Raw genomic sequence first — 22,918 nt, forward strand, 5'->3', positions numbered from 1 at the left:
ATGTGCTGATGTCTCATGCATGTTGGGAGTCAAAAAGTCAGATTCTTAAAAATGATCTTAAAAACAAAAAAGAAAACGGGAAATGACAGCTTCTGGGCACAGGATTTCTTTTGGGTGTAATTAAAACGTTCTAAAATTGACTATGGTGACGACTGCACAACTCTGTGAATATACTAAAAATAATTGGATTGTACATTTTAAAAAGCTGAATTTATGGTACACAAACTGCAGCTTAATGAAGCTGTTTTTTTTAAAAAGAAAACTGACAAGAACAGCCCGGCATTGAGGAGGAGTGTGAATGGACACATGGGGTGGGGTCCCCTAGGGAAGACTGCTGGCTGTGCCCCCAAATTCACATAAGCTAGAATGTCTCAGGCTCAAAAATCTATTTTGTAAGTTTACACAGAGCCATTTAGTCCATGTCTTGGACAGGCTGATAAGACTGATGGACTGACTGACTATTGATTTATCAACTTAGGATAAAAACCAGTAAAGGGAAAGAGATGTTCAAGTCTGTTGTGAAACTGTCTGCATCTATGTAAATTTCACTGGGAGGCAAATGATCCCAGGAAGGCCGTGGGGAGGGTTCTTAGCAAATTAAATAGGAAAATGTAGGGCGCCTGGGTGGCGCTGTCAGTTGAGCGTTCGCCTCTTGATTCTGGCTGAGGTCATGATCTCGGGGTCCTGGGATCAAGCCTGGTAGGGTTCCGTACTCAGCGCAGAGTCTGCTTGGGATTCTCTCTCCCTTTCCCTCTGCCTCGCCCACTCTTGCACTCTCTCTAAAATAGATAAGTAAATCTTAATATCAGTAAATAAATAAATAGGAAAATGTAGGTCGAGTGCCCAGTTAGCAAACACGGTGCCTGGCACAGTGACTGGCTCATTAGGGGCAGTTCTAGGAGGTGATGACTACAGGATGGACCCCACAGAAGGGCAGGGTGTGTCCTCCCCCATCACAGAGGCACTAGAGCCCAGGGCCCTCGGGGGGTCTCAACAGCCTGGGCTCTAGCCCAGGGCACCGTCTCCCTGTGTGGACATCTCCATCACCTGCCTCTTGGGCTATCCCTCCCCCTCAGCTTCCAAGGCTGCTCAACCCCTTCTTCTGAAGTACCTATTCTTTCTTTAGAGCTACATCTTGAGAACAAGAAGCCCCTCACTCTTTTTGAGGGTAACAGCACACTTCCATTCCAACCCATTATCTGTGGGTTTGCCATCGGTATTTAAAACTTTTTTTATTTTATTAACATATAATGTATTATTAGCCCTAGCGGTACAGGTCTGTATATCACCAGGTTTACACGCTTCACAGCACTCACCATAGCACATACCTTCCCCAATGTCCATAACCCCACCACCCTCTCCCTACCGCGCCCCCCCCCCACCCCGGCAACCCTGTTTGTTTTGTGAGATTAAGAGTCTCTTATGGTTTGTCTCCCTCCTGATCCCATCTTGTTTCATTTATTCTTTTCCTATCCCCCAAACCCCCCATGCTGCCTCTCAACTTCCTCATATCAGGGAGGTCATATGATAATTGTCTTTCTCTGATTGACTTATTTCGCTCAGCATAATATCCTCTAGTTCCATCCACATTATCGCAAATGGCAAGATTTCATTTCTTTTGATGCCATTTGATGATTAAAGGCAGTCTGATTCCCACATTCTTGGGAGAAGCCTTGCAGGGGGCACCAAGTATTGGCAACAAAACCCACAGCAATATACTAAGTGCAAATCACTCTTTTACAGCAGAATTTTAAGTTACTGTATTTCTGCAAAATGATCTTTTTAGAAGTCAAGTTTTCTTCCCTCATTCATTCTTAAAAAAAAAAAATGTATTTACTGAGTGTCTGCCATGAATGCTGGGCACCATGCCAGTGTTGGGAATATAGTGGTGAACAGAGTGGTCTAGATCTCCTCCCAGGAATAAGTAAACATAAACTCTTCAGTGATCTCAGGTAGTGATAAGTACTATGAAGAAAAGAAAAGTGGCTGATAGGGCAGAAATGTGGGAGCTGCGGAGAGGGTGATCAGTGTGAACTGAGAGACCTGAAGATAAATGGGGGGCGGGGGACAGGAAGTGCAAAGGCACCAACAGCAAGCATGGCACTCTCAAGGCACATTGTGTAGTCAATAAGGGGGAAAGAAGTGTAACGGGATGGAGAGGCGGGCAGAAGTCAGGTCACATATGGCCTTGGCCTTGGAAGTCAAGGGCTGGGCGGGCACAGATTTCACTGTGAATGGGATCAGCTGGGAAATTACCCAAGGGGGTTTAAGCAGAGGGGGATCTGTGATCTAATTCATGCTTTTAAGAGATCACTCTGGCTGCCACAGAGGAAATGGGCTGTAGCAGAAACACCGATGCAGCCAGAGAGACTTGCGTTTTTATCTGCACAGCTATGCTTACTATGTACCGAGTGTTTAAATATTAATATTTATTGACTGATCACGGCCTGATAAGGGTTACAGTAAAACCTGGTCCTTGCTCTGAGAGTTTAGAAAGTGAAAATGGCAACAGATCTAGAGGATGGGCCAGGAGTTTCTGAGCACCTTCTCTGAGACACAGGACCGCAGAACTGAGGACACAGCAACTCCGCGCTCACCCAGAGACCAGGATCATTTTTGGTGGCAACTTTCTCTTTTGTCCTTTCCTTGAGTAAACTGATACAGAAAAACCTTCCAGCAACAGCACTTGGTCTGTTCCTGTGTATGCCAAGCACGCTAATAATGGAGGAACAAAAGCTGCTCATACACATGTCCTCTCAAAGAACATTCTACCAACAGAAACTGTTGTCAATAATGACAGAAGAGATGAGATGAGGTATAAAGACAGATCAGGTATTTTATGTAGATCAAGCGCTAGAGTGAAGATTTACTGCACAAAAATCACTTGGGAGGGGACAGTTCCCCCAAAAATATGAATGTGAGAACTGATTCATACAACCTGCTCAGAGAAACATGCAAACATTCTGAAATAATCTTATGATAATCCAATCTGCCATTTCATGCCTAATGTTTCGTTTACTTTAAGACTATAATCAGGTGTGTCTTCATTTAAAAAAGCAAACAAAAAAAAAAAATAAAAAAAAATAAAAAAGCAAACAAAAACACATAACGTACTAGGTCACCAGAGAAGAAAACAAAGCTATCTGTCTGTCCATCTGTATGTCTGCCCACCTTCCCACCTTCTCGCTCCTTTCACAGATGTCTGTTAAGTGGCCACTAGCTGCCAGGCCGTGAGCAAGGTACACAGATCCCATGTATATATGACAGAGGGGGTCTCCTTGTCCTCCTCGGGGCAGAGAAGACAGACACTGAGTGACTAACTACCCAAACAATTAACTACGGGGAGATAAACACCCCAATTCGAAGCCACCGCGTGGAAGTTGGCGTCAAGAAGCGGGAGCTTGCTGCATCCCAGGGACTAGTTAGAGAAAAGTACCCAGCTGACACAGGACAGCAGACATTCTGCTTTAGGGGCTGTGCTCCTCAAGTGACAAGCAACAGGGAAGGGGAAGGCCCAGAAAGAGACAAGCTGTTACCCCTTCAACCGCCCCTCAGCCACAGATGCGTCCCTTGCACGGGGGGAGATGAACAGCACCCAGGGTATACCTGATAGTGATGCGCCTCTTTCTCTGGGTGCATCTCCATTTTCTGAGCTCGCTTTTCCAGAACCACTGCTGGCATGTTCGCCGTTGGTTAAATCTGTCTTTTCGGGAGTCGTTGGTTTGCTCTGTGCCTGGCTCTGCTTCAGATGACTGAACTTTGGGGACACTGTTGCAGCTTGGATCACAGGGGACTGAGGTTTTGCTGTGACTGGTCTTTCCAATTCTCTGGCCTCCTGTAACTACAAGGCAACAAAAAAGGGATTCAGTCTAAATGTTCCTAGCGCTGGGGTGCCTGGCTGGCTCAGGCGGTGGAGCCTATGACTCCTGATGTCAGGGTTGTGAGTTCGAGCCCCATATTGGGTGTAGAGATAACTTAAAAATAATAAAATCTTAAAAAAAAAAATAGGTCCCAGCATTTTGAGAAGGACCAGAAAATTTGCCAGCCTGAAGGATAATGCTTTAAACAGAAGGATAACATTTTAAAAAGGAAATAAATTCTTTTGACAAACTCAAAGCAAAATCTGAATGCTGATTCCAAAACCCAAGCTAGATTCTTTCTCTGCTTTTTAAAGCAAGAACAAAAACAGAATTCAGAGGAAGAAGGGATGCACTTTAAAATGAAACCGTTCACACATTGGGTGTGCCGTGCCCCCAGCAGCTGATGACTGCCACCACTCACCACTTGGTTTTCCATGCGCGTGAAAATGACGTTCAGCATCTGAGTGAGGGTAGCCTTGGCAGTGGTTTGATTGATGAGATTTTTGCTGGCCAAATAGATATTGTAACATGTCCTGACTGTCTGCAGGATAGTGCCCTCATGAATTTCAATGTGTGGGGATGTCACCGCTGTCAGAAGAGCCTAAAACAAAAATCCACAAGCTTCACCTTCACAAACATCCACCTGCCTCCCATCCTCCCACAGCCAAACTTTTCTACAGAGTTTGACTTTGTTTGGTTTGGTTTTGTAAATGGTAAGAAGATGGCTCTGCAAACCAAAACTCTCTATTGCTCTGATCTTAAAGATAATCATTAACCTATAAAATTCAAATTATTTGCCATAATCAAGTTGTGCTGAAGAGGACTTTCTATCAATATACTTTTTTAAAAGGCAAAGACACAGTTCTCTCAGGAGGGAAACTGCTTTAACTTGGTCTCACCTATATTAATCACTGAATAGACAAGTTTTGATAGGCAGTCAGTGTCCCACTTCCTTGGAGGGTTTTCAAGAGAGGTTCAATGGCAGCTAACGAACCATCCTGCACAAAGCTAGCATAGTCAGGACTTCAGGTCTGGAATGCTGGCTACAGCCCTCCGGATCCTATTCTCCCGACAAGACGACGGTACTATCACATGCCAAACCACTTCCGGCGAAGGAAATGGAACAGGGAAATGGAAATGGAATGGGGGGTGGGATGGGTGCAGGACAAGAGGACAAGGGGCAGATTGGTGTAAGATTATCCAGGACCCACTGAGAAATGGCAGACCCGGAATCCAGGATTTCAAGGAGAAAAACCCATAGGATTTCAAGCCCACTCAATTGCCAGGCAATTTACATTGTTATTAGTGCAACTGTTTACTTTGGAAACACACCTGGTTCCACTTTTCTTGTCTCAGTCTGTGCTAATAAATTCTGACACTTAACAAAAGATCTAAGCGACACTTACACTCTTCTGCTCCAGCTCAGGACCACCTGAGACAACTAACACATGGTAAATCAGGAAACCCAAATTCCCAAGGGAGACTAGCTTTCTTATTTAAAAACCCAGACCAGGCCAACAAACAGAAATACCTTAATTATTTGTAACTGAACTCCTTCATCGGTCTGAGGGCCCTGAAAACAGTTGCAAATGGTTTCAACGATCCTGTCGATGAGCCGCTTCCCCGGGGCTCCACTGTCAGGGGCGTTGCCAGTGATGTGCCCATATGCGATGAGTTTCTAAATGCAGAAAGAACAAAGATGAAAGGTTTCTGCCTGGCCAGGACTGAGGCTGCCCAGGGCAACAAAAGACATGTAGCAAGCTTGGCCTTAACTTCTGGTTCCCACAGATCCTTCGGCTCCCCTGGGGCATGGCAGGCACAGCCACCCTATGGCTGCAGTGTTCACCCCCTCTCCCACGCCTCCCATGGCAGAAGAGCCCCAGGCAAAAGCCTATCCAGTGGAACAGACAAGGTGTAGAACAGTCACAGGTACACAACCACTAGTGTGAAAAACTGATGGCCTAAAAGCCATACATAACAGAGACAGGAAATAGTTGGTGGTTGCCCAGAGCTGGGGTGGTTTAGAGGGAAATGGGGAATGACTGCTGATGAACCCAGGGTTTCTTTCTCAGGTGATAAAGATGGTCTACAATTAGATTGTGGGGATGGATGCACAAGTTCGTCAATGTACAAAAATCACCTCATTGTACACTTCCAATGGGTGACTTGTATGCATGTGAATTATATCACGAGCTGTTAAAAACCATACATATGGGGTGGTTTTTTTTTTTTCTTTTTAAAAGGAAAGATACATAAGAAACAACCCATAATGTGTTTTGCTGGAGGGCGGAACTCAATTCTGCACCTATATTATCAAACGTGTGTCAACCCAGTGGCTGAAGAAGTAGGGGGCGGCCTGGGCCACGCCTTCTTGGTAGGGCTACTGACTGGCTTGGACAAGGGCTGCCTTTCTGAGGCCTGTGCCATCTCACTTAGGACCTGGATTTCACCGTGGGGAATCTGAAAGCTGGAAAGGAAGTCAAAGGTTAGGGGGAGGATGATTTCCAAGCCTGGCCAAGTCTCAGAATCACCTGAGGGAGCCCATGACAAACAGAGACTCCCAGACCTCAGTGAGTCAGAACTTCTGGGGGACAGCCTGGTCATCAGTGTTTTTCTCCAAGCTGTCCAGGTTATTTTGAGAGTTGACCAGATAAAAGAATCACTCTTCCAACACAACTCCTCTAGGATATGTGAATTCAAAGGCATCCTCTGCTTCCACTGACTTAAAGACTCTTTAAAATGCTGTTCTGTTCTCTGTTCTTTATCCTTTTTGGTTCCTAATTTGTCATCTCCTTGCTTCTACATGCACAAAGTGACATATGGGCCTGAGGTTATCTACGGTGCCACCACCACTATGCTGGGAAGACCTGCCACTTCGCAGAGGCCCGACTCCATTTCTCAACAGCTTTCCCCCCATCATTAGCTCGGGAAGCACCACCATCCGGCAAGCGAATCAAGCTGGGTTAAGAGAGCGGCTGAGGCTAGAACTGGATCCTGCTAAACTGTGACTGAACGAGCAGGAGAGGTCTGCGCACCCTCTGCTGATCAAGTCCAACCCCAGAGGGCACCAGAAGGGGCAGGGGATGGGAGCAGCGGTGCGGAAGGTACAGAGGGTGCGGACGGTGCTGAAATGTGTTTCCGAAAAACAGCTCAAGATGCCCTAAATTACCTTAACCCTTTCCTTGCTGCTAGACATGCAGGCTTCCGAAGCGGGCAGCGCTGTCCGCCTGGTAAGTGAACTCTGGTTTTTGACATTGCTTATGCCTTACCCCTAATGGTGCACAAGACCGACTGGAGCACCAGATTATGAGTGGGATGGTTCTGAACTCCTAAAATGTGAATGTTGAAAAATAGGCCCCGTAGAACCCAGCAACAATGTTGCAAAGCAAGGACGGAGGTGAACTACTGTTGAATTCAAATTCAAGAAAGGACTAGAAGGAGTCTCTGTCTTCTACAGGCTGAGAGCACCTGCCCCTTCAAGTGGGACAGGGTTTTAAAGTGGCTTTACTCCCTTGTCTGTGCAGTGACACAGGGGCAGAAAAAAGCAGAGTTCCTGCATCCTTGGGTATTTCTAGCTCTGCCCTCTTACCCCTCCTTGGGCCAGACATTGGCCTGGGCACTGGAGGTACAACAGGGAGTAAGACGGTCCTTCTTCTCCTGGAGTTTATATTCTCCAGGGCAGGGGCAGACCAAAGCCAAAGGTCCTGGTGGGATCTCCAAGGCCCTGTCTGATTTGTAGACTCTTAAGAAAAAAACAAGTTGCAGTGATAATGCACAGCATTATCCTCATTTTTGGAAAATAAAAACTACGTGACTGTGTATTTTTGTAAATGTACAGAAAAAAGCCCAGCAACATAGCTGAGGTCCAGCAGCGTGCTTGGCAAGTTCCCTTGAGGAAAGCGCTTTGCACAGTGAGTGGGGTGGAAAGTTACTGGCAGGTTTAAATGAAGGATTAACATGATGTGGTACATTTCTAAAGGGTTCCTCCAGTTCCTGCATGGAGAACTGCCTGGAGGGCCACAGGACTAGGAGCAGGGGACCAGTGAGGCTACCGTAGCTATCCAGAAGGGAGACGCTGGTGGCTTGGACTCTGGGAGGATGACATGGATAGAGGGTAGAAAATCCTGCTTTATTCCTTGTTGATGTGATGAGATGGGAAAAGGGCAGAAGAGGGAGGCCTTCGGGAAGCTGGCTCACGGACCTTGTGTCCAAGGAGGCTGCCTGCACCGGATGTTCACTGTTACTCTATTTGTCAATGCCCCTCTACAGGAGAAGAGGTAAATAAAATGATGGCATAACATATCATATATCAGTCAAAAGGATGCACACAGCCATACAGCTAGATCTTAAAAACGCTGTGGAAAGCGAAAAGCAAGCTGCACAACACCTGAAACTTACATACCATTGTATGTCAACTACACTCTAATGATAAGACTTCTGAAAAATTATTTTAAAGAAAAGTATTAAATACATAATGATGAAGAGTGTAGATATGGGAGAAATTTGTGAGGTTGAAACATGACTGACTTATGTTTGAAAAACACAGAACCCTCATCGTTATCTGATACTCGTCATCGCCTACGGAGGCAAATGGCACTACTGTTATTCTATGAGGATTCCGGACTCTGGAAAGGTTAAAGAACTTGTCCCAGGTGTCTCAGTGACATGTTAAGCCAATATATAAATGCTAAGCTATCTGTGACCCGTCTGTGCTCTTTAGCCTTGACTTATTTTCCTCCTTTATGGACAAGAAGTTGTATTAGGTTGGGTCATATGAAGTTCCTGATATGTTTTTCACTCCACGAGAATGACAATTTCATGTGGTTCAACCTAAAATATTATTAAAATGAGAAATTCCTCGTATCCAACTAACATTCTAAAGATGCAAATAAATTAGGGAAACTTGCCAAGTTCATAAAATAAAAACCAACCACCCACAGGCAAGAAAAAAAACAAACAAGAAAGGAAAAAAGTAGATGACCTGACAGGCAACTGAGCTTGTGCCTAGTGGTCTAAAGTACTTCAGCCTTATCTTTAAATTCTAAAAAAAATTTTAATAAAGATTGTAGCCACATACAACTTTTATACAATTATGAATGGATTTTACAATGTGCTTTAAAATCCCAAAGTTTTCTAGAAATAGTTTTTCTAGAAAAAGTTTTCTAAAAGATAATGCCTGTGGTATGAACAAAGGACAGCTGAGACCAGCAGTTTCCTTCAGCCCTCACTGGGACATAGAAAGAATATACTACAATTCTATTCTTTTTTTTTTTTTTATCTTTTTAGAAGTCCTATTTTTGTATGTTTATAATATATGTAATGTAATAGTAGTACAAGTATATAATGTTACAAGTGAAGAAATATGAATACATTAGAAGGATATTCTCAGAAAAAATCTGGTTACTGACATATGCCCAGGGAACTTGGAGATCGCGCACTGAGTAAGGCAAGACTAAACCTAATGCCCCTCCCCTGGGGGTGGGTCTGGGGTGGGGGAGACGTGTGGCAGACCAGGTGCTGAAGGGAAGGAATAAAGAGAATCTTTATCTTTTGGTAGAAGTGAGCTGCAGGAGAACTCTTGAGGTTTCTCTCTGTGGGAAGAGGGAACTCTAAGCTAACTGTTCCAGACAAACCAAACCCATAAGCCCCTCTGCCACCCCATCCCCTCTCCAAGCTCACAGAAGGATGCCTTTAAATGGCCAGGGTAGAACGTGGATGTGCCTGCACTGGCTTCAATTCTGCTCAAACCAACCTTTGCCCTTGGACACTGGCCTTCCATTTCCAAGACAGAAGTCACCTCTCCCACACCGGGAAAAGCCAGTCGAACAGGCTTGGCAAGGACAATGTCCCAGAGCAAATGAAATTTTCATTCAGTATTCCAGGGAGCGCTGGGTCACTTTCTCATGTCATAAAAAGGATGACACAGCTTGCATTTTGTATAATGACCAAAGAAATCTGAGTATACCTACTACATCACAGAGAACTTCTAATCCAACCAAAAAAAAAAAAAAAAAAGAGCTAATCTTATGTTGTAGGCCTCAAGACACTCTCATATTTATAGCTCAAATCAGGACAGTGGGCCGAAGTAGAGCAGGATGTCAGTATTTCTGTTCCAGAGTTCCATAAACAGACTATTTCCAGGAAAATATAGAACATAAAATATCAACAGCACATTTTTAATCAAAGGGCCAGAACCACAGAGTAACAGTTAAGAGCAGTGGTCAGCAACCCTTTTCTGGAAAGAACAAAATTTTTAGGCTTTCTGGTCTCTGTTCCCATAACTCAACTCAGTAGTAGAGGGAGAGCAGCCAGAAATGATAAACAATGGGCACAGCTGTTGCTATGCACTGAATGTTTGTGTCCCCCTGTTCCTATGTTGAAGCCTGGCTCCCAGTGAGATGGTATTAGGAGGCAGGGCTTTTGGGAGGTGATTAGGTTTAGGTAAGATCACGAGGGTGGGTCTTCAAGATGGGATCAGTGCCCCAGAAGAAGAGACCATAGATCTAGTGTGTTCTCTCGGCTATGTGAGGACACAGCTGACAACACTCAGCCGTCTACAAACCAGGAAGAGCGCTCTTACCAGGAAATGAATACGCTGGCACCCTGATCTTGCCCTCTCCAGCCTCCAGAACTGAGGGAAATAAATATATCTTGTTTAAGCCACCCAGTCTGTGGTATTCAGTTATATTAGCCTGACTAGTTTCCAAAAAAACTTTACTCACAAAAGCGGGTGGCAGGCCAGATTTGGCTTATAAATGTAGTTTAACAAGCCCTGGTTGAGAATTCAGACGGCGTTGGCAGAGTTCTAGATATTCACCCCATTCTACCACTTCCTGGGCAGGGGGAGCTTGTTAGGGCTGGTCACTTTACTCTTTATTTAGAATTCTCAATTTCAAAATGAGGATGAGAGTTAAGTAAGTGTTGCTGGGAAGATTAAACACGGTGCTATGGACAAAGCATTGAGCACAGGGTCCAGCACAGGCCAGGGACTCAACAGCCACTGTTCTTAGTACATTGGTAATGTTAACTGTCAGCACCAGCTTCAGAACTAGACTGTAACATGGGAAGAAAACAACTAAATTTAAACTTATGCCAAATTTCCTCTGAAAATTTCACAGCAACAAATATTTTAGGATGGAAGGAGGACTTGGGCCTGCCATTTAAGAATTCTTGGCTCATTATATGTTTCACATAGGACAATCTGTACAGAATTATATTGAATGAGAAAATAGCTTTTCATTTGGAAGAACTGCTTCTGTGAAGAGACTGTCACCAACTTTCAAGTACAGATATATCAAAGGAGCAAGATTAATAGAGTAAATATTAGACTGGAGATGCCAAAAACGTGGCATGCCCACCGCCACTTGGCAGCCTGTGCCTCAGCAGACATCAGCAATCGATCACCGTACTTTCTCAAAAAACCCAGATGACACTTCAGATAGCTTTTCTTTTCTTTTCTTTTTTTTAAAGATTTTATTTATCCATTTTTACAAATAGAGAGTGTGCATGCCACACAAGCAGGGGGAAGGGCAGAGGCACAGGGAGAAACAGGCTTCCCACAGAGCAAGGGATCAAGGAGCCTGATGCGGGACTCGATCCCAGGACCCTGGGATCATGACCCAAGCCGAAGGAAGATGCCTAATGGACTGAGCCACCCAGGCGTCCCCAGATAGCTTTTCTTTTCTTTTTTTTTTTTTTAAAGATTTTATTTATTTATTTGACAGAGAGAGATCACAAGTGGGCAGAGAGGCAGGCAGAGAAAGAGAGAGGGAAGCAGGCTCCCCGCTGAGCAGAGAGCCCGATGCGGGACTCGATCCCAGGACCCCGAGATCGTGACCCGAGCTGAAGGCAGCGGCTTAACCCACTGAGCCACCCAGGCGCCCCCCCAGATAGCTTTTCAACCCAGCTTCTGAGCAATCATAATATAGAACCTATTCACTACGCCTGTTCTAGAAAATAGTGGTAAATTGTGGACCTCCGAATATAATTTTTTAATTTATCAAGCTTTTTCCATTGATGTGTAGGTTTCCTGCTGCAGTTAAGGATAAAAGTGAGGTAACCAGAAACCTCAGGAGTAGATCTTAAAAAAATATATAAGAATGCTGGACCAGGAATTAAGAAACCCAAGTTGTAGCCCTGTTTCTGTCTTTCATACCTGCATTATTATTGGACAAGTCATCTTCTCTAGTCGTTTCTTCATCAATCAAAGGTAATTTATCACAAAGTCACTGTGGCTCTCACATAGTTGATCTTTATCATTCCCAGATCCTGTATTTGCAAATGTACCCACTCAACTAAAATTTATTTGTAAGCGCCAAGTCAATACTTGCGGCACTTTCGCAATCATGTGTGGACACATGCAGAGCAGTGAAAAAAATCAAATCACTCGATGCACACGTTCTCAGCCGAGGTCAAACAAGGAGACACTCTATCTTCTGGTTTCAGTTCTTCGACTGGGAGCAGTATCTTTTCTGTGGCCTATTTCATGCCACTTTTTTTTTTTAATTCTTTGCTTTTTTGTCCATTTTGTTGTTTGGTGGTTTTTTTGCCATTTAAAATGGTCCCTAGGCACCATGCTGAAGTGCTGTGTACTGTCCCTAAGAGCAAGAAGGCAACGATGTGCCTTTACAGAGAAATTACGTGTTAGGCGAGCTTTGTTCAGGCACGTTACACTGCTGCTGACTGTAGGTGCAACGTTAGCGAATCAATAAGATTTATTAAAGAAGGTGTCTTTAAACAGAAACACACAAAGAACAAAGTTATGTATTGCTTTATATATTGATCAGCTGATGAACGTGCTGACGCCAGAGGCTCACAGGCACCTTATTATGTATTTCCTGTGGAAACAATGGTTCGGTATATGCTTATTCCGCATTCATACGGTCTTTATAGAATATTACCATAAATGATGAATAGTGATTATATCTATTTCTCTATTTGATTTTCTGAACTTTAATGCCATCAAGAAAGAGGTGGCATAGAAATATTGCACATGCCCACGTGTACCGCCACTTCCAACTAATCCTAAAGGTTTCAGTTAGAAAAACATACATGAGAGAGTACAACAAAGTACTTCCAGGGGAACACATTCTTGTTCTGGCTGAGGAGGTCGGACCCCTTACCCTTCCCTCCCTCATGAAACTTCCAGAAAGAACACGCTCCTTCCTCCATCAGCCTGGAAGCACAGTCCTCTGCAAGGACCGCCAGTGGCTTGAAGAAAACCCTCTTTACATCACCAAGTTTCCACATGGTACCTGCAAGCAGTCGAGGGACGTGCTGACCACCCGTGGGGACTTGGACTGGCAAGCTAGCTCAAACGGAAGGAAATACTTGTCAGCTTCAATGAAGTTTGCCTTTGGTGGTGCGGCAGCGCCAAGCCTAGGGAAAAAGCAGAAGAGGGCCAGTGAGAGGAAGTGAAAAAACAAAAAATCTGCTTTTCCTACACCTCTAACTTCCCATCCCACTTGCCAGTGCCCCTAAACTGCGTCTGCAGGGTGAGACCATTAAAAACGGAAACACATGCGTTAGGACAAATGACCAGTGTCACAGGCAGAAGCAAGGTCTCTGATTAGCGAGCTACATCGACAGCATCCTGGACTGAATGCTGGCATCAGCCATGTTCTGAAATGCGACCAACCGGCTTTTTAACTACGAAGACGAGGAGCAGCCACTTCTGGGGTAAGCTGTCTTCCTGCCCAAGGAAGCAGGACATACAGGCCAAGGGTTTTGCCTCGCCTGTCAAGAAAAGCTACAGCAGCTTGAACTTGATCTACTTTATCCTTTCCTGCAAATGTGCAGTTATTGGGTTGGTAACCTACTAACCTAGCATCTGTTCAAACACATCCAGAGTCCTGCCCTGTGCCGGCAGCGTGCTAGGAGAGTGTGTGCCACCTGGGAGCTATGAAATATGAGAAAACACGCACAGAAGGGGGTCCCCATGGCCACTACCTACTCCCTTAATACTGTATTTCAGCAAGGAGAAGAACTTACTTACCTCTGCTTTTCTATTTCTGCTTTAATTTCATCTGGTGGGGAAGAAAGAAAGCCATGTTAGGAGCATATAATATTTATATAAAAGAAAACTTTACTGAAAGATATTTAGAAAATATTAAAAAGAACGTTTATGAGCTTTTAAAGAATGAAATGCTGATATGAAATGATAAAAAGTGACAGTAATAATAGCTAACACGGACATAGAGGTTACCCTGTGCTAGGTATTGCTCTAAGTACTTTACATACTTTTATTTACTTAACCCTCCAAACAGTCCTATGAGGTGGGTGATATTTATCTCCATCTTATTTAGAGCAGGAGCTCTCAACCGAGACACTACTGACCCGGCGACCCCGGGGAACAGGTGACCCATTGGGCAGTCCTGCGCTCTGTAGAATGTTCAGCAACATCCCTGTCTTCTACCAACCGGATGCCAGGAGCAACCTCCTGCAGTCTGGAAAACCAAAAATGTCTCTAGACATGGCCGAGTGTCTCTTGGGGCAAAACTGCCCCAGCTGAGAATCACTGATTTAGATGAGAAGCCACGGCACAGAAAGGTTAGGTAACTTGCCTCGTGTGACATATCAGGAATTAGAGAACCAGAATTTGAATCCAGGCATTTTGGCCCCATAGTCCAATGTTCTAACTACTTCCCCATTCTGCAAAATATATGTTAAGGATAGCTACCACACTATTATGGTCATGGAATAACATTTCAACTGTGTAAAAATATGTATAGAAGATTGGCAACAAACAGAACAAAAATCTGTGTTAAGAGAAGGACTATTTTTTCTTTTTTCACATTTTCCTTGATAAGCATATATACTTTGTTATTTTTATAGACAAGGTTTTTTTAATTTAAAAAATTTTTTTAAAAATTTAATTTAATTAAAAAAATTTTTTTGAAGATTTTATTTATTTATTTGACAGACAGAGATCACAAGTAGGCAGAGAGGCAGGCAGGGAGAGAGAGGAAGGGAAGCAGGCTCCCCACTGAGCAGAAAGCCCAATGCAGGGCTTGATCCCAGGACCCTGGGATCATGACCTGAGCCAAAGGCAGAGGCTTTAACCCACTGAGCCACCCAGGTGCCCCATAATTTAAAATTTTTAATTTTAATTAGGTAACACCTAAAAATCTACCATCTTAACCATTTTTTAAATGTACAGCTCAGTATACTGACTGCACTCATACTGTTGTGCTAAGGCATATGTAATTTTTATGAATTAAAAAAAATTTTTTTAAAGGTTTTATCTATTTATTTGACAGACAGAGATCACAAGTAGGCAGAGAGGCAGGCAGAGAGAGAGGGGAAGGGAAGCAGGCTCCCTGCCGAGCAGAGAGCCCGATGAGGGGCTCGATCCCAGGACCCTGGGATCATGACCTGAGCTGAAGGCAGAGGCTTTAACCCACTGAGCCACCCAGGCGCCCCTAATTAAAAATTTTTTACCACGGAGGTTATAACAGCTACCCAGTAAAGGTTATAGAAATAAAGTGTCATTATTCACAAATCACAACCTCAGAGAGATGGTCTAATTTCCAGGGGAACAAGGTTCTGTGCCCTGGAAATGAGAGAACACTCCATCCAGATACAGAGAGAAGCCTCCCCACCCTCTCCATCAGATGTACTCCTGCACACTGGGCTTCTCGGGCTCAACGTATTCTCAAAGCGCCACTGAAATAAGTATGCACTATATGCCGTGTATTTAGATATCTCCAAAAGGGCAGCCTTTTCACAGTCCGTGAAGAATCAGTGGTTTGGATACGGCATTAGTGATCCCAGCAACACAGTTTGGTAATTACAAATTTCCTTTTCTTAGAGAACTCCTGTTTTAGACTGAGCTAGGAAGTGAACACTGAACAACTAGACAGACTCACTAGAGGTGGCAATTTCTAACCTTCAGGCCAACCTTCCAATGTCTTCTCACTACACGCATAAGAAAATGGGTGAGAAACACCCGGATGATTGATATCGAGTGTTTTGCTCATGGACCACCAGGGATGTGACACATGGGGTCTGTTAAAGAGAGCTTGTGGCATGGTTTCTTCCCTTTGGGGACAAGAATCCACAAAGGAAGTAGCTGCGGCTTCCTCTAGCGGAGGCCCCCAGGCTGTGGGAAGGGCACAGGAGGCTGGCAGCAAGTTTGCAGAAATCTATATCCATAGTATCAAGGCCATGCTCCATGATTAAGATCATGTCACTGTGTGACACGCCAAAGGGGAGCTGCTGCTCAAACTCCAACGTAAGGTTTCCTTCCAACCATGGTTACTCTGTCAGAGTTGAGATGTTCAATGTATCTGAAGCAAGGAGGCCTTCACTAGAGTCTGTGCTGGCCTCTGAGCTCCAAAATAATCTGTTCTGGAAGGTCACCGGCACGAACTCACCATTGGCTAAGGCACGGTCTGACCTATAGCAGGTGGCCAACAAACGAGGTCTCTTGCTCTTTTCTTTTTCTTTTTTTTTAAATTATTTTTTTATAAAAGATTTTATTTATTTATTTATTTGACAGAGATCACAAGTAGGCAGAGAGGCAGGCAGAGAGAGAGGAGAAAGCAGGCTCTCCACAGAGCAGAGAGCCTGATGCGGGGCTCGATCCCAGGACACTGGGATCATGACCTGAGCCAAAGGCAGAGGCTTTAACCCACTGAGCCACCCAGGCGCCCCTCTTGCTCTTTTCTTAAAAAAGGAGCCAGAAATAGTGCAAAATCTCTAGTGCCATCGACAGAACCAAGCAGAGCCAAGGGGAAAAAGAAAATGAAGGGCATGTGCCCACTCAATCCTCACCACAACTCAGGAAGGCCAGAGCACTTTAGTCCTGTAACTGTAATATGGCTGAGGACCCCAGGCACACACATGTGAAGTCACCTGCCCACCATCATAGCCACCAAGTGCTACTGCAGAGTCAGGATTCATACCCAGGCTGTCTGCTCCAGAGCAATACTCCAGAACCTCTCAGGGAGGAGACAGAGCAGGAGGATGGGTGAAGGAAGGGGAGCATATGGCAGGGCACGCCTGCTCTGGTTTATCGCTTCACATTTTAATAGGCACTGCTCTCCCAATAGCCAACTGGGCAATCAGCAGTCATAAATGAGCAGGCTGGAAAGCAGGGAGACCTGAGTCGGGTGGGGCAGCTTCCACTGAAAAGCAGCACTATCTTCCTAGGAAGTACTTTCTGGGCATCGCTGCTACCTATGAACCCCTAGGGTCAGACCCCCCATTCACTGTGACTTTGGCACCGACCTCTGCTCCACTCCCAAGCTGACTCCAACAACCACCTTCACCAACCTCAATACCCCATCACTGATCAAGTTGCCCAAAGTCCCTGCAAACCTTCAACGCTCCACCATACATCTGACCTGCTACACGCCTGCCTCCTATACAAACCAATGCTGCCCTCAATTCCTTCAAGTTCCCCGCCAACGTCCTCCTCCCCTGCTCCAAGCCAGGCTGGTGTGGCTGGTCACACTTGGAACCTGGTCCCTATGTGTAACTGTGGCACTTCCAGCTCCTTCCTGTTCCATGCTGTCAATCTCCTTTCCTTCCAGATGTCCTACTCAACTGACCTCAGCAGGGCCTTTCTTTGGCCTGTCAGATCTCGACGAGTCCAACACGTCAGCTTTCCCCAGTCTTCAGTTTCCAGGGTGGGTTCCATTGGCATGACCATTATCAGAATGACAGGCAATCAATAGCCAAGACTTTGACCTTTAATTTCTGGCCAAATCCCAAACTTAGATTATACTGCCATCTCCTTTTGACCTGTCTCCACCTAACAACCAGACCTCTGACAACAGGGCAAGTTGGTAGGGCTAGAGAGCCATAATCGTCAACCACAAACGAACCCTAAATCATGCCAGGTGAGCCCATCTCCTCTATCCTCCACAGACGATTGCATGTCTCTCTGCTCTCCTCAAATACCCCACCTCCCCTCCTAACCATCACCCCTCCTCTTCACTCAACACATGGAGTGATCTCCTATTTCATTTACAGATTAGAAGCTGCCACAAGGAGACCTCCTCAACTTACCACTAGAGAACCTACAAACTGACCCACTTCTGTACCCAGCCTCCACTCTTTCCTGCCAGAAGACAGGGTCCAATCCCTCCACTTCTGCAGTCTCCATCCCTCTCTGCCTCTTGGGAACTTCATGCTCTCCGTTCCATCTAGAATCTGATCACTTTTCACCATGCTGGGCCACCAGCACTACCTACCATCCACGCTACTCCAGCTCTCACCTACCTCCCGCCCCACATCTTTCTTCACACAGCAGCCAGAGGGACTCACTTCAAATGTAAATGAGATCACATCTGCTCAAAACAGATTATCCATAACCCTTATAATATAAATCAGATTACATCTGCTCCTTTCCTCAAAACTTTCCACTGGCTTCCCATCTCACACTGAGTAAAATCCAAAACCTTGACCTTGGGCTCCAAGCCTCTGTAAGATCTGGCTCCGGGCCATCCCTCTGATCTCACCTTCCACCACCCTGCCCCCCAGCCTGCTTGTTGCATGTTCCAGTTTCAGGGACTTTGCAATCCCTATTCCTGCTGCCTGGAATGCCCTCCCTTCCCCCAGCCAGCCGCATGGCTCCCTCCCTCCCTTCCTTCCTTCAGTTCACCCGTTCAAATGTCACCTTCCCTCACCACCTAAAACTGCCATCTCTACCGGGCCCCCATAATTCTGTACCTCCTCACATGCTTTATTTTTCACTTTACCCTGGTTTATTTTTCCAATCTCTCTTCACAGTATTTACTGCCCTTAACATATTATTTGTTCATTTGTTATCTGTCTTCCCCAGGACAATAGAGACTATGACAAGAGACTTTTGTCTGTTCTGTTCACTGCAGAATTTCCAGCACCTAAGAATTCCTAGGCAGAGAGTAGATACTCAATATTTGTTGAATGAATGAACTGTCCTTTCTCTTTCCTGCATTATTTAACCTCTCACTTAACTGGCTCCCTTCCCAAGTTTCAGCCTCTAAAGAAAGAAAAGATAAGATAAAAAAAACTTTCCAAGATCCACTCTCTTCCTCCCCTTTACACTAGAGCCAAACTTCAGCAAAGAATAGTCCACACTCACTGTCTAGTCCCTCACCTCCCACACAGGCCTCAGCCCACTCCGGTCTGGTTTTCACCTTTACCGCACCCCCAAAGCAGCTCAAGTTAAGGTCACGAATGACCCCCATGTCTCTCAATCGGATTGGCATTTTGCTACTCTCCATCTAATCTGACCTCCCTGCAGCATCTGACCTTACTGGCCTCTCCCGCCTTGAGATGTTCTCTACTTCTGCCACCATACCCACACATTTGCCTGGGGCCTCTGTTTCTTGCTCCAAGTCCTTCCTACTGCCCTTGCAGACTCCGCCTCCTCTGCCCAGCCAGACCTGCTCTGCCTCTCCTTTTCTGCCTCTCTCCCTAGGCCACCTCATCCTCAGTTCCCACGGAGACTCTCTTCACTCCCAAATCATGACTTCCAGCCCAGGCCTGCCTCGTAAACATCAGTCGTACCTCCAGCCATTGATGACGCCACCTGTCCGACTGGATGCTCAAAGGCAGGGGAGCCTCAACACATCAAGTCCCAACTCAGATCAACCTCCTGCCCCAGATGGTCTTCACTCACTCCCACCTTACAGAACGGCCCCACCATCCATCTAGCTGGTGAGTACCAATCCTCTCCTTATCCAGTGTTCTTATCCAGCCCATCAACAGGTTTTGTCAGTTTCACCTTCCGATGGAGTGGGGAATGCATTCACTGTCTGGCTTCTGTCAGCACCACTCAAGTCCAGACACTAACATCTCTCACCTGGAAGATGGTAACTACCTCCTCTTTGTCCCTGGGCCATCCCTCTGGTCTCTCTCTAAAATATTCTCAACACAGTGGCCCAAGTGATCTTGCCAAAATACAAACCTGGCTATCCTGTCACCTTCTCCCTTGTTCAGAACTCTTCAGTGCTGTCTTGGGCTTTTGATCTGAAAATGAAACTCCTCACCAAGACAACCTTGGGGTCCTGCATGGTGGGGTGGGCCCTGGCTACCCCTCCCACCTTATTCTCAAACACTCTCCGCTCTCATTTACTATGCTCCAATCACACAGTGGCCTCTTTCAGTTTCTCTCATCATTTGTTGTTTTTAAAAAAATTTTTTTAAAATTTATTTGACAGAGAGAGAGAGAGCTCACAAGTAGGCAAAGAGCCTCATGCGGACTCGATCCCAGGACCCTGAGATCATGACCTGAGCCGAAGGCAGAGGCCCAACCCACTGAGCCACCCAGGTGCCCCATTGTTTTTGTTTTTTTTTTTAAAGATTTTATTTATTTATTTGACAGAGAGAAATCACAAGTAGTCAGAGAGGCAGGCAGAGAGAGAGAGAAGGAAGCAGGCTCCCCGCTGAGCAGAGAGTCCAATGCAGGGCTCGATCATGGTCATGAGACCATGACCTGAGCTGAAGGCAGAGGTTTAACCCACTGAGCCACCCAGGCGCCCCCCATTGTTGTTTTTTTAATCACTCTTTTCTATTCTGAGATAACTGTCAATTGACATTTTAGTTTCCTTAACAGTTATACGCCTCCCTGCCACAGGGCCTTTGTACATGCTGTTCCCACATGCTGCCAAAATGCCTCTCACCCCAACCTGTTTAATTCTTATTTATCATTCAGATCTCAAGACTTCCTCAAAGAAATTTCCCTACTCTTTTGTTCACCCCCCTGTAGGCCCGGGTTTCTCTCCTTCACAGGACTTTTTAGGTTGTTAGTATGCTCCAGAGGATGTGATCATTTGAATAATACGCTTCTTCCCCATTAAGTGCAAACTGCATGAGAACAGGGTCCTTGTTTGTTTCCCTTATAGCATGACACCAAATGTGACACCCAAATAAATATCTTCTCAGTGAAAGTCACCCTTGTTTAGTCAACAAACAAAAGGACCATATAAATAACAAATATGCACTGACTGCTCCCTGGGACCAAGGAAAATTTTAAGAATTTAACAGCACAAGAAGGCCTTTCTCCCCACAAATCTATAAAACTTAACAAAATACCTAATAAAAAAGTTAAACGGCTTATTTACAACCAAGACAGTAAACTGAAAGAAGCTTCTTATAGGAAGACTCCAGGAATGAGTCAAGGTTTTCTAAGATAACCTTGCTGGAAAGACAGTCAAGTGCTTTCCTGGCAGGACCCTGAAGGCTGGTGAAATTGGTGAGAACTAAATACAGTTCTGAGCTATTTATACAGGAGACTCCATGTACTTGCTGATTAAGTACACGTTTTCACAAGTCCGCTCTTTTCCATAAAGAATAGTCTTACTGTTTTCCCCGGCACTGCTTACATAGTCTCCCCTGAGATTTACAAGTACAGGACAGAGCTCTAAATTCTTTCAACCGCTTGCTTCACCAGTGTCGAAATGTCAGAGACTAGCAAAAATGTCCATAAAGCAACTTATACAGGAGGCAGAGTGGAGCAAGAATTCAGGTCCTTCTCCTTTAACTACGGTAACGCCAGTGCCTTGGATTTTAGCAGGTCAGCTGTCAGGCTCCGGGTGTCAGTGACTTGACTGCACCCTCCACCATAATCCTGGGACATAGGCATTACCACTTTTATCATTTCAGGAAACCGGGGCTCAAAGAAGCTAACTTGTCATCCCAGGATCACAGGACTAACCAAGAAGCAAAGTTTCCAATTCAGCTCTCAGTGAATATTCTGCCAAACCAATAAATAAATACTTTTCAGTAATCAAAATGCAACTTTTAGACGCTGCGTCTAGGCAGATGACCCCCTCCTAAAGAATCATCATAAAGCTTTCCAACAAAAACGAATCTGTCAAGGTCCTGAGCCCTGGTATTTCTCAAAACCTTAATCTGAAGCATGTGTAAACAAAACGTCTAATCAAGATACCAGAATTTTCTAAAATTAAAGGCTTTACTCTGTATTTCAACAGAAGGTTTACTTTACTTGCCATGACAATTTAGGGATTTTTAAAAATACTTTTCAGGGGTGCCTGGGTGGCTCAGTGGGTTAAAGCCTCTGCCTTCGGCTCGAGTCATGATCCCAGAGTCCTGGGATCAAGCCCCCCATCGGGCTCTCTGCTCGGCAGGGAGCCTGCTTCCTCCTCTCTCTCTCTCTCTGCCTGCCTCTCTGCCTACTTGTGATCTCTGTCTGTCAAATAAATAAATAAAATCTTTAAAAATAAATAAAAAATAAAAAATAAAAAAAACTTTTCAAATTTTGCACTTAGGTTCTTCCTAGTGGTGAGAATAGTTATTTTGAACACATTAGAGGAAAAAAAATCATCATCATATGGAGGACAAAGTGATTTACTTTTTATCATATGGACGTATAAATGTTAAATTTTTTTGCACATTACTACACAACTAAGATTTATGAATGTACTCTCTTAACTGGCTCCTTCTTAGTGACAGTTTAAACTAGTTCACATTTTTTTTTTCTACTTTAAAAGAAGAAGGAGGGAAAAAACCTCCTAGGATCCACATCTCCAGCCTCCCCTTCACACCATGGCCAAACTCTGGGAAACAGCTGTCTGTGCTCTCTGTTTCCCCACCTCCCACGCAGGCTTCAACCACTCCATGCTGGTTTGCACCTTCACTGCACCACCACAAGAGCTCCAGCTAGCAGCACCGAGGACCCCCATGCCTCTGAATCCCACGGAGGAGACAGAGTAGCAAATCTAAAACTGCATTTTATGATTTCTATCTCAGGACAGAGCACGTGTTAGAGCTCTTTCCCACCTGGCTGTGCAGATGTGGGCAAGATGTCCTCTGAGCCTTGGTCCCCTGTTGCCTGTGGTACCCAAAGACAGACACCAATACCACATCACAGAAACCGGGGCAGTTTCCGGTTTTAGAATTAATCAAAGGCAGTTTATTGCAGATGAAGAGAGATGTCCTAAATCAGAACACTTCATAACTCAAATGAAGCTTATGGGACATAAGCTTTTATTTATTTATTTATTGGGGGGGGCATAAACTTTTTACCTTCATTTCTTTCTTCCCACTAGTCCCTAAGTTAAAGTAAACCAAAGACATACGCAGCAAAAAGATGCAGGTAAAAAAGC

At 44.9% G+C, this 22,918-nt stretch overlaps 1 protein-coding gene across 2 annotated transcripts in view; it reads right to left on the reverse strand.

The window, feature by feature from the left end:
* The window catches only part of ARFGEF2 (ARF guanine nucleotide exchange factor 2), a 97,796-nt gene that overhangs the window by 70,394 nt on the left and 4,484 nt on the right, over positions 1-22,918 (reverse strand). For both annotated transcript variants that reach the window (XR_013967454.1, XM_080814265.1), the window contains exons 2-6: positions 13,855-13,885; positions 13,115-13,238; positions 5,392-5,538; positions 4,282-4,461; positions 3,607-3,841 (exon numbers count right to left, since the gene is read on the reverse strand). Coding sequence is in view for 1 of the 2 variants with exons in the window: in XM_080814265.1 (XP_080670391.1) it covers positions 3,607-3,841; positions 4,282-4,461; positions 5,392-5,538; positions 13,115-13,238; positions 13,855-13,885 (717 nt within the window). In the remaining variant the exon portion in view is untranslated. The remainder of the gene's footprint in view (positions 1-3,606; positions 3,842-4,281; positions 4,462-5,391; positions 5,539-13,114; positions 13,239-13,854; positions 13,886-22,918) is intronic.

The sequence above is a fragment of the Martes martes genome (assembly GCF_963455335.1).
Source record: "Martes martes genome assembly, chromosome: 9".
NCBI lineage: Eukaryota > Metazoa > Chordata > Mammalia > Carnivora > Mustelidae > Martes > Martes martes.